Source organism: Babylonia areolata, chromosome 10 (assembly GCF_041734735.1).
Source record: "Babylonia areolata isolate BAREFJ2019XMU chromosome 10, ASM4173473v1, whole genome shotgun sequence".
Classification (NCBI taxonomy): Eukaryota; Metazoa; Mollusca; class Gastropoda; order Neogastropoda; family Buccinidae; genus Babylonia; species Babylonia areolata.
Genome location: NC_134885.1, coordinates 6,113,235 through 6,125,734, shown reverse-complemented (window position 1 = coordinate 6,125,734; position 12,500 = coordinate 6,113,235). Strand labels below are relative to the sequence as shown.

The following is a 12,500-nucleotide window of genomic DNA, read 5'->3' as shown; positions in this document are numbered from 1 at the left end:
TGTGTATTGCTGAACTCAAGTGATGCCATCTTAAGATGAAGAAGTTCGACTAAAGATTGTTGACTGACATCCTGACCTCTCAGCTCACTTTTCATCACATTGAGATGAAAAGCCTTCATGGCGAGCATAGTGCTAGTGGTCAAGGGGTTAATACTGGTATATATTTGTATTTGTATTTCTTTTTATCACAACAGATTTCTCTGTGTGAAATTCGGGCTGTTCTCCCCAGGGAGAGCGCGTCGCTTGACTACAGCGCCACCCGTTTTGTGTGTGTGTGTGTGTGTGTGTGTGTGTGTGTGTGTGTGTGTGTGTGTGTGTGTGTGTGTGTGTGTGTGTGTGTGTGTGTGTGTGTTTTCCTGCGTGCAGTTTTATTTGTTTTTTTTCCTATCGAAGTAGATTTTTCTACTGAATTTTGCCAGGAAAAACCCTTTTGTTGTCGTGGGTTCTTTTACGTGCGCTATGTGCATGCTGCACACGGGACCCCGGTTAATCGTTTCATCCGAATGACTAGCGTCCAGACCACCACTCAAGGTTTAGTGGAGGGGAAGAAAATATCGGCGGCTGAGGCGTGATTCGAACCAGCGCGCTCAGATTCTCTCGCTTCCCCTGGTGCCAATTGCATTGCTTGGTTCTAACTTTTTGACAGTTACACGTGACTAAATGCCTCCGTTGACCGAACTACGCCATTGGTCAGCTCCATACTAACACACAGTTAGTAGCGGGTTATGACCACACTAGGCTCTCCGTCCGAGCAATTTAACTGGCTCCTGACCCGAAGAAAAAGCATCGCCACTGTGCAGTATCACATTCTTTCTTCTTCTTCTGCTTTTTCAGTCTGCATATTGAATTTCTTTTACTATCAAAGCGTTTTCTTCCTTTTTCTGTTTTCGTTCCCATAGAAAGGTTTGCCAGACATGGGACAACCCTTCTAGTTGCCATGGGCTCTAGTACGTGCGCAAAAGCGCATGATTTCCACGCTGCCAGACTCAGTGTGAAGCAGCCAGTCAGGGTGATCCAAACGGGTGGGTGACTGGCTCCGTCTCGCTGTTAGGACTGTGTGGAGAGAACCCCCTCAGTCAGTCTACGAAATCGTTGTTTGAAATGATCTAGTGTTGACCCAAAACCATCACTACGTCAGTACATTTTATGTGTCTGTCCTCTTCTTTAGTAGTAGTAGTAGTCGATGATGACCATCGTTGTCATCCAGCTGGGGGATGGGGGGAGGGTGGTGTTGGGGTGGGGGGGGGGAGGATGCACATGAAACTATCTGTGAATGCGCAGATGACTGAATAGTCCAATCTGCGCACGAAATGTTCGCTGACAGTTGGGGCAGACAAAGACAGGCATATCATTGTCAGGGGGCTTGTTTGCCCGTGACTTTCTGGCCTGCCTCTTCTGAACAGCTGCAGCAGTCCTGTTGGCCTCGCACAACTTGGCGCCTTTGTGCACGGCAGCGCGCCATTTGTCACGGTCCACTGCAGATTCCTCCCAGGAGTCAGGGTTGATATCAAACGCTTTAAGAGAGACTTTCAGCGACACACCACCACCAGTAGTAGTAGTTGTGGTAGCAGTAGAATTTATGTTTAATCTTGAAAATAAGCCCTAGGCGTTTACAAATCGAATACATATGTAAATATCAAAAAGGAAAAATTGAACACAAGATACTAAACATCATTGAAAAATATTCATCTCCCCCCACTTGCCCACCCCCCCCCTCCCCCCAACCCCCCCCACCCCCCACCCCTACACACACACACACACACACACACACACATACAATACACACAAGCACACGCACACGCACACGCACAAGTCATAGCACACAATCGTAAATAGTACACAATCAAAAATACTACCAACAAATTCTGAAACTATCAAAACTCACTCACTCACAAAAAGTCATTTTATTTCATACTGGAAACGAATGCACTGTTAAGAATTAATCAGGAGGGGAAACGGTGGGTCTTCAGACTGGATTTGAAAGACTGCAGCGAAGATGAGTGACGGAGAGGCTGAGGAAGTTGATTCCAAAGAATGGGGGCTTGGGGTTTTGGGGTTTTTTTGTTTGTTTGTTTGTTTGTTTGTTTGTTTGTTTTTTAACTGCGTTGGCCATACGTTTTGGTTCGAACAGGGGGAATCCTAAGCATGCGGGTGTCAGAAGAAGAGCGGAGTTGGCGTGAGGGTATGTAAGGATGAATGAGATCAGAAAGATAATGTGGACCAGAAGCCTCAATGGAATTGAAACAAAGAGAGACAACTTTGTAAATAATTCTTTCTTGTACTGGGAGCCAGTGTAAAGTATGAAGGAGAGGAGAGACGTGATCAAATTTACAGGAACGAAAGACAAGACGAGCAGCATAGTTCTGGACTTTCTGAAGCCTAGCAATGAGGTTGCTGGGTGAACCAACAAGTATTATAATGCAAGATTTGTATTTCTCTTGTTTGTATTTTGTAGTTGTTGTTTTCTTTTCCATCTAGCTTTACGGAGGCCGATGATGTACAGATAATTTACCTCCATCTCATGGGTCAGTTCTTTCAGCTTTGCGAACCTGCTGGAGTGTTCTTACGTTTCACTGAGGCGGAGAACGTAAATTTGTTGTTCCTTCAACGGGTATTCTGTGTTTTTCCCCTCAATCTGGAATAGAGATAATCATATCAAAGCCGTCATCCGCATTAGCATGGAATATGTCTGGTCGGGTTTAGGTTGAACGCTCTCGAACTACAATAAATGTTGGTTTCAATTTAACTAATCCACTTTCCTCCTTGTCCAACGTGCGTGCAGTTTTGTAAAATGGGGGGAGGGATGGAGGGGTACGTTTCTTATTTCATTGTAAAGCGTGCTGTGATTTTCGTACTGAATAATACGTTGTATTTAAAAGAGATTCTACAAAGAATAGATAATTTTTCTGAGTTTTTAACATACATCAGAAAAAAAAAACTCAGTTCACTCACATGTAAGTAATTAGTGTCGAAGCGTATAAACGTCGACGAAATATGAAAAAAACAGTGCTGCCTCTTTTCACAAAGAAAATCCATTTCACACTGAGTCAGGCCCACAAAAAATCCTGAGGGTAGTATTCAGTGTGTACATACATATTATTGTACTTAGGTGTAGAGCTTGTGGAGAGGGAGGGGACTGAGTGAGTAAAGGAGACACACAGAGAGAGTGAAAGGGTGTGTGTGTGTGTGTGTATACCATGCTTCTCTTTCAGGGAGTATGATTTTGTGTGAAGCCATCATGTATGTGTAATAATTATATGTTGCATGGTCTTGTAAGTGTTTGAACATGCCATTGGGAAGAAGACAGATTAAAAACATGAGAGAAAAAAAAAGAAGAAAAGACAGCAGAAAGGAGAAAAATGATGATGGAAGGAACAAAAAAAAAAAAGACAAAAAGATATTTTAAAAAGACAACAACAACAACAAAAAAGATACAAAAGACAAAAAAAAAAAAGAAAGAACCTTCCAGGGATGCTGAAACTATCCTGCTCGTTTGCAGAACTTGTAGGCATCCACTGATTTCTCCTGGTACGTTGTACAAATAAACTTCTTTTTTTTTTTACTTGTCCTTCTACTGGACGCTCGATATACACCGGTGGTTTCAGACTTTGTCATTGGATTTTCCATAATTATAATTGTATGTTTCTGACTTGTCGACTCCGTCATTATTTTTGTTGTGACGTACCTTGTGCCTCCCATATCATTAGGGCCTGTTTAAACTATTGCCATTAAAGGGTTCTGAGGTTTTAGCTCTCTGTCTCTGTCTCTGGCTCTCTCTCTCTCTCTCTCTCTCTCTCTCTCTCTCTCTCTGTCTGTCTGTCTCTCCATCTGTCTATCTATCTGTCTATCTATCCCTCTCACTCTGTCTATCTATCTATCTATCTATCTATCTATCTATCTATCTATCTGTCTGTCTCTATCTATCTATCTATCTATCTATCTATCTATCTATCTGTCTGTCTGTCTGTCTGTCCCTCTCTCTCTCTCTCTCTCTCTCTCTCTCTCTCTCTCTGACCCCCCACCCTTCAATTATCTCTGTATGTCTGTCTGTCTTTCTCTCTCCTTCTCTCTTATTTCTCCTCCCTTTCACCATTTATCTTGAACGTCTTCTGACACGATGATGTAAATTCCTCTCTGATTCTACCCGTGATGTTTTTTTTCTGTAATTCCTTATTTTTCTTATTCTGTAATTTACTGAAACAAAACAAACGGGGGGGAGAGAGAAAAAAAAACCCACAAAACACCTTCCCACCTACGATGTCCACGCAAAACACTCATGAAACATTAGTCATGTCATTCAATTTCAGGAGAGAAAAAAAGAATGAAGGGTCCAGCTCAACTCCATGGAAGGGAGGTTATCGATACTCTCTTCCTGCTTTGGCCAAAATCTGGGTTTGTTCCCGTTACTCGAAAAGCAGGGACTCCATTTTATCCACCGACGACTATCGGATGTTTTACGTCTGTACATTTTACCTCCTCACCAGAACCTAATGTTGTCTTTTTCTTCCTTCCTCCGATTTCTTCTTCTTCTTCTTCTTCTTCTTCTTCTTCTTCTTCTTCTTCTTCTTCTTCTTTTTTTTTTCTTCTTCTTTATCTTCTCTCTCTCCCCCCCTCTCTCTCTCTCTTCCTATCTTACACTCTCTCTCCCCCTCTCTCTCCTCTCTCCCCCCTCTCTCTTCCCCTCTCCCTCCTTTCTCTCTCCCTCTTTCTATCTCTCACTATCTCCCCTTTCTCTCCCTCCTCTCTCTCTCTCTCTCTCTCTCTCTCTCTCTCTCTCTCTCTCTCTCTCTCTCTTTTACCCTCAATAAAACATTTGTCATTTGTCATTTCTCTCTCTCTCTCTCTCTCTCTCTCTCTCTCTCTGTCACTTATATGTACTTTATTATGTGTTCGTATTAGTATGATGTGTGTCGATGTCCTAGTAGATAATTATTATTCGGATTATAATATGTACTTTGTTTCCTGTGTACTGTTCAAACCTTAGAGACGAACGACTATGGGGAGAAAGGCACGGTACCCGCCTGCCACATGGACATTTTAAGCAAACTGACGACAAAACACCAAAGTGCCGCTTATCCCTTAGTAGTTTAGTTTACTTTGGTTATGTTTTTGCCTTTCTGTTCCATTTTATTTGTTTTGCACCATTTTTGTTCTGATTTGTACCTACCATGTCACTAGAGTTTTACAGCTAATGACATTAAACATTTCAGTGTTCAGTGTTCAGTGTTCTCTCTCTGTCACACACACTCTCTCTCTTTCACTCACCAATGTGTATTGTGTGCATGTATCCAACAAGGCCCAACACTCGGCTTATATCACAGATTGACATAAGTTTACATTTGGGCCGACAGCAAAGTGAGAGCTGTATTATCAATGGTTTCTCCAGTCAGTGGGAAACCATTTACAGCTTAGTCTTTTTGTGAAGGACTATGACCCTCAAACTAGGAGGCAAAATTGCACTGGCTCTTAGTGCTGCACCTTTGTGGGCTAGTTGGCCTTTGGGAACCATCCCAACGCCGACTGTCCTAAAACCCTCTTGGCCGAGAGAGTGGGGATGTAACTTGGGCAAGACACTCTCCACTATAATCAAATTCTAGCGCAAATAGTTGGAACAGCAGTTGCCTCCTCTGCTGTTCTGATGGTCATAGTCGGACACGACTGACTATCATATATATATATATATATCCAACATTTCTGACCCCCACCCATGAACCACTGGACCTCCAGGGCAATAACAACTAACGTCCCGTTTATCTCCCCTCGTCCATCAGGGCACATAGGTGCGTACAGATACTGGGGTACATATCCGTATAGATACTGGGGTATAGATCCGTACAGACACTGGTGCATAGAATCGTACAGTCACTGAGGTACAGATCCATACAGACAAGGTGCATAGATTCGTACAGATACTGAGGTACAGATCCGTACAGACACTGGTGCATAGATTCGAACAGATACTGAGGTACAGATCCGTACAGACACTGGTGCATAGATTCGTACATATACTGAGGTACAGATCCGTACAGACACTGGTACATAGATTCGTACAGATACTGAGGTACAGATCTGTACAGACACTGGTGCATAGATTCGAACAGATACTGAGGTACAGATCCGTACAGACACTGGTGCATAGATTGGAACAGATACTGAGGTACAGATCCGTACAGACACTGGTGCATAGATTCGTACAGATACTGAGGTACAGATCCGTACAGACACTGGTGCATAGATTCGTACAGATACTGAGGAACGTATCCGTATAGATACTGCGATACAGATCCACACAGATACTGAGGAACAGATCCGTACAGATCCGTACACCGAAACGAACAGGCAGAACCACCGTGTCCCTATCTGAACGGAATGATACGAAACGAAACGAAATTTTATGACGGTAAAGGAATAACCACAATATATTCACACAATTTATATCCAGCCGTTTGAGCAAACAAAACCGGAAATGACGAAGAAGAAGAAAGAAAAAAAAGCCAAATAATCGCAACAGCAAAACATACGAAACTAAACATGCATGTGCAAAAACATGACCATGTGCATTTACGTACAATACAATAAAGTCATGACTAAAAATGTGTGGTGGAAACTAAGGAGCAAGAATGAGAGAGAGAGCGGAGGGGGGTAGGGGGGGGAGAATACAAAAGGGTGCAGGAAAATGAAAAAGACAGTGGAGACTGACAAAAGGAGAGAGACTGATAGAGGAGGGGGGGAGCGAGGGGGGCGGGGGGCGGGGGGGGGGGGCACTAGGGAGGGTGCAGTTGAGGAATGAATACACCCCATTGTTGTCAACGACCTGTAACATTTCGTGGGTAACAATGAATATTTACGGGATAATCACAGATGTTATGTTTCGTTGAATTTGCTGAACCAGTGTGATACATCTTTTTTCCTTCTCCTTTTTTTTTTTTTTTCTTCCTTTTTTTCTTTTTTTTTTTTTTTTTTTTGTGTGTGTGCTGATTTTATTTTCATAAAAAGGAAGACTCACGGAGCTGCAATGAGTTCCCTGGATCGAGTCAGCTCTGTCCTGGGGTTCTCTGCTGACGTCACCACCCAGCCCGCTGTTGCTCTGGGCGATAACAGCCCCTGGGAGGGATCCCTCAGCAGTCAGCACCCCCTACCGCCCCTCCCCCTCACCACTGACCTCCCTCCCCTGTCCCTGAACGCGTCGTCTGACACCGAGGTGACGTCACCGTCGCCTGATGACGCCTTTCTGCCGTGGGACAACCCGCACAACGTCATCTCGCTCCAGACCTTCCTGACCTTCGAGGAGGTCATGACCTGCTACGTCAGCTCGGGTCTGTTTCTGATGGGCGCCCCCACCAACGTTCTCAACTGCCTGGTGTTCTTCCGGCAAGGTCTCCGGGACCGGATGAACCTGTGCCTCTTCTGCCTGGCTCTCGTGGACCTCTGTTACGTCACCTTCTTCTACCTGGTCGTGTCCCACTGCCTGGTGGGCAGACTCTACCCAGGGGATGAGGTGGCGACGACGCAGTGGTGGAAGTACTTCACCCGGAAATACTTCACGGGGGTCTACCGCGGGTTCCTGTACTCCTCGGGCTGCCTGACGGCGCTCATCTCTGCGGAGCGGTGTGTGTGCGTGGTGCTCCCACTCAAGGCCGCCTCCCTGGTCAGGACGCGGACCGTGGCGGGCGTCATCCTGCTGATCGTGGGCCTGGTCCACCTGGCGTCGGTCCTCTACCCGCTCCACCTGCAGATCGGCTCCCGCGTGGACCCCAGGACAGGTGGATCCACCCTGTTCCTGACCTCCAGCGAGTTCTACGCGCGTCACAGGTTGTTGTACACCGTGGTTGAGGACACGATCCTCATGGTGGTGTTGCCCATGGCAACGTTTGTTGTGGTCATCATCAGCACCGTCGTCACCGTGCTGGAGCTGAAGCTGAGGTCACGGTGGAGGCGGATGTCTTCTGCCGGCAGTGAGGCTGCCAGCCTTCAGCAGGTAGATGCTGCTGATGATGATGATGGTGGTGTTGGTGGTGGTGGTGGTGTGGTAATGCCAGCCTTAAGCAGGTAGATACTGATGATGATGACGATGACGATAACAATGATGATGATGGTGGTGATGATGATGATGATGATGATGATGATGCCAGCCTTCAGCAGGTACATGCTGATGACGATGATGATGATGGTAGTGGTGGTGGTGGTGATGGTGGTAGTGGTGGTGATGCCAGCCTTAAGCAGGTAGATACTGATGACGATGATGATGATGATGACAATGATGATGGTGATGGTGGTGGTAGTGATGGTGGTGGTGGTGATGATGATGATGATGATGCCAGCCTTCAGCAGGTAGATGCTGATGACGATGATAATGGTGATGGTGGTGGTGGTGATGGTGGTGGTGGTGATGATGATGATGATGCCAGCCTTCAGCAGGTAGATACTGATGATGATGATGATGTGATGGTGGTGGTGGTGGTGGTGGTCGTCGTGTCAGCCTTCAGCGGGTAGATGATGATGATGATGATTATGATGATGATGATGATGATGACATCATCATTTGACATCCTAAGCTGTAAGATATGTCTTATCTCAGAGATGTGACAGCCCTCAACTGACATCCTGACCTGTAAGCTCTGTTTCATATCAGTGAGGTGACAGCCCTTCACTACCATCCTGATATGTAAGTTCTGTTTGCTCTCAGTGAGGTGACAGCCCTTCACTGACATCCTGACCTGTAAGCTCTGTCTTACCTCAGTTAGGTGACAGCCCTTCAATGACATCCTGACCTGTAAGCTCTGTCTTACCTCAGTGAGGTGAAAGCCCTTCACTGACATCCTGACCTGTAAGCTCTGCCTGATCTCATTTGGGTGACAGGCCTTCGCTGACATCCTGACCTGTAAGCTCTGTCTGATCTCAGTGAGGTGACAGCCCTTCACTGATGATGAGCATTACAGGCCTGCAAACAGTAAAGCAGTAAAATTCTGACAAATTTAACGCCTGTCTTTTTGTCTTGTCTGTAACCCTGCGGTAATCCCCTGTACAGGCCAACAATCCACAAACAGATGTTTTGTGTGACCGCCAGGTGCGGGTGGTGAAGATGCTGGTGGTGGTGTCTTGCATCTACCTGCTCACGTCAGCACCCAACGTGGCCCTGGGCTTGACACGCTCCCTCCTGCCCTCCTTCCACCACACGCGGCGCTTCGCCAACATCTTCCTGGCCTCGCACCTTGCATACCTGGTCCTGGCCATGCTCAACTCCTCCGTCAACTTCTTCGTCTACCTGTCCAGGTCCTCCCGCTTCAGAGCTCACCTCGCTGCCATCCTTCCTTGCCGCGCCGCGCGCTTCTCGGCGTCTAAAAACCGGACTGGCCCACAATCTGGGTCTCTGGGCTCATCACGGCGTCGTTTCTTCGGGTTTTCCCGCCTTCGGAACGTGCTGGTCGCCATCTTTTGCTGTCCCGTGTCGGCATCTGTCGGGGCAGGGCCAACTGTGGGGCGTGGGGCCCCGGCGTCTACAAGTGGCGTGATCTGTGTCGTGTCTGACGTATCGGATATCCACGAGTGCAAAGCATCAAATTAGGATTAGTTGGTGTGTTTCTGTCTGACGTGTCGAAAGATATTGTGAACTACCACTGTAATGTGTCAAAGAAGGCTTATTTTTCATGTCTGACGTGTCAAAAGATATTGTGAACTACCACTTTAATGTGTCAAAGAAGGCTTCTTTTTCATGTCTGGCGTGTCAAAAGATACTGTGAACTACCACTGTAATGTGTCAAAGAAGGCTTTTTTTTCATGTCTGACGTGTCGAAAGACACTGTAAACTACAACTGTAATGCGTCAAAGAAGGCTTATTTTTCATGTCTGATGTGTCAAAAGATACTGTGAACTGCAACTGCAAGGTGTCAAAGAAGATTTAGTTTCTGTCTGACATGAGGGAAGATAGAAGGCTTAGTTTCTGTCTGACGTGTTGGAAGATACAAGCATCAAAGCAGGCTTGATTTCTGCCTGACGTGATGGAAGATACAAACGTCAAAGAAGGCTTAGTTTCAGTCTGACGTGTTGGAAGATACAAACGTCAAAGAAGGCTTAGTTTCAGTCTGACGTGTTGGAAGATAGAAGGCTTAGTTTCTGTCTGACGTGTTGGAAGATAGAAGGCTTAGTTTCTGTCTGACGTGTTGGAAGATACAAGCGTCAAAGAAGGCTTAGTTTCAGTCTGACGTGTTGGAAGATACAAACGTCAAAGAAGGCTTAGTTTCAGTCTGACGTGTTGGAAGATAGAAGGCTTAGTTTCTGTCTGACGTGTTGGAAGATAGAAGGCTTAGTTTCTGTCTGACGTGTTGGAAGATAGAAGGCTTAGTTTCTGTCTGACGTGATGGAAGATACAAACGTCAAAGAAGGCTTAGTTTCAGTCTGACGTGTTGGAAGATACACACGTCAAAGAAGGCTTAGTTTCAGTCTGACGTGTTGGAAGATAGAAGGCTTGGTTTCTGTCTGAAGTGTTGGAAGATAGAAGGCTTGGTTTCTGTCTGACGTGTTGGAAGATAGAAGGCTTAGTTTCTGTCTGACGTGTTGGAAGATAGAAGGCTTAGTTTCTGTCTGAAGTGTTGGAAGATAGAAGGCTTGGTTTCTGCCTGATGTGTTGGAAGATAGAAGCGTCAAAGAAGAGTGTAATAGAATCGCATTGTCATACTAACTCTCCTGTTCTTATACCAGATAGAGAGAACTGGATTCTAGATGTCCCTTTAAAACGATGTCTTGATTGTGCTTTTCTCTCCCTCTCTCTCTCCCTCTCTCTCTCCCTCATCTCTCTCTCTTTCTCTCTCTCACTCTCTCTCTCTCTCCCTCCTCTCTCTCTCTCTCTCTCTCTCTCCCCTCTCTCTCTCTCTCTCTCTCTCTCTCCCTCTCTCTCTTCTTTTCTATTCTTTCTTTTTAATTGTTTGTGGCTTTTTTTCCTGACCTGGAAAACAAAGAAAGAAGCCATTTATGTACAATTGTTTGTCTGTAGTTTGTTAGGGGTTTTCATTATTAATATTATTATTAATCATGGGGCATTTTCTACGACTTGGCGAGTTTAAACACTTATTTGTTTTTCCTCCATAATTTGAAGGATCAAGACGCATTTTACAAGAAAAAGAAGAAGAAGAAACAAAAACAAAAAGTGTCAAAACGAGCAAAACTGATGGAACATGGAAACAACAAATGTGTGTGTGTGTGTGTGTGTGTGTGTGTCCGTGCGTTCTTGCGCGCCCGCGCGCGCGCGTGTATGTGTGTGTGTGTGTGTGAGAGAGAGAGAGTTTGTATTTGTGTGTGCATGCGCGCGTGTGTGTGTGTGTGCAAGATGAGTTGTCGAGAGGTTTTATCACTAATTCACATTGTACATAATTTCAACAACTGATGAGAACAGGTACGTTGGACTGAAAATTAGTGAATCGTTATCACAATGTCCGTGGCAAGCCAGTTGGGAAATACAGTGAAATCAGTAATCTAGTTTCAGTTTCAGTTTCAGTAGGTCAAGGAGGCGTCACTGCGTTCGGACAAATCCATATACGCTACACCACATCTGCCAAGCAGATGCCTGACCAGCAGCGTAACCCAACGCGCTTAGTCAGGCCTTGAGAAAAAAAAGGTGAATAAATAATAGATAAGCTTACATAAATAAATAAATAAATAATTAATTAATTAATAATTATAATATAAAAAAGGTAGTAGTAATGATAATAATAATTAAAAAAATAATAATAATAATAAATAAATAAATAAGACAACAATGATGATAAATAAGCAAATAAATGTAATCTAGAATATGCGAATCTGGATGACGTCTTTCGAACTGGGCCAAGGAAATCCGCCATCTGATATCGTTGAGGGGTTTTCTCTCTGCTACTCTGATATCGTTGAGGGGTTTTCTCTTGTTATAGTGTGCCAGCAGTGTCCCCCACCCCCACCCCCCCAACACCACCACCTGCACTCTGTCCCTTTCCCTCCCCATCCCTTCGCCTCCCCCCTCCCCCTCCCCACCCCTCCTTCTTATCTCCCTTCCCGCTCCGTCCAAAGCCCAGTCTTTGAGGTTGCGCCGACACCCGCGCCACCCTCCCTCCTCACCCCTACTCCCTAGTCGGCCCTCTTTGGTCAGCGACGCAGCGTCACCCGCCCCAGCTATAGGAACACGTGCAGTTACGTGATGTCTGCCACAATTCCCGTGTTCGAAACAGACGAGCACGGCATGTTGGAACATCTCCCGTGTGGCGGCCTGTCTTTCAAGTCGTTCCCCTTCTCCCCGTTCACAAACATAGCTGAGGTAGATGGCGGGACTTCGGAACGAAAGCTAGGGAAAAGTTATGCTAATTCGAACTTTGATCAAGCCGGCTAACAGGCCCAGAGTTGTATTGTCCCGTCTCCCCAATCTCTTTGTGATGTAAACGGGTGAACTTGTCATCACAGAATGTTGTAGAAACAAGTGGAATGAATTGTAGCGAATCAGATCATTCTGTAGCTTGCATTAGTATACACAGTAT

The 12,500-nt window shown here is 45.5% G+C and overlaps 1 protein-coding gene across 1 annotated transcript; it reads left to right on the top strand.

Moving 5' to 3' along the window:
• Positions 1-7,002: 7,002 nt before the first annotated feature.
• LOC143286416 (uncharacterized) lies at positions 7,003-9,971 on the top strand. Its single transcript, XM_076593977.1, has 2 exons — positions 7,003-7,978; positions 9,068-9,971. The coding sequence occupies exons 1-2, from the start codon at positions 7,016-7,018 to the stop codon at positions 9,563-9,565; spliced, it is 1,461 nt and encodes a 486-aa protein (XP_076450092.1). The 5' UTR covers positions 7,003-7,015; the 3' UTR covers positions 9,566-9,971.
• The last annotated feature ends 2,529 nt before the right edge of the window (positions 9,972-12,500 follow it).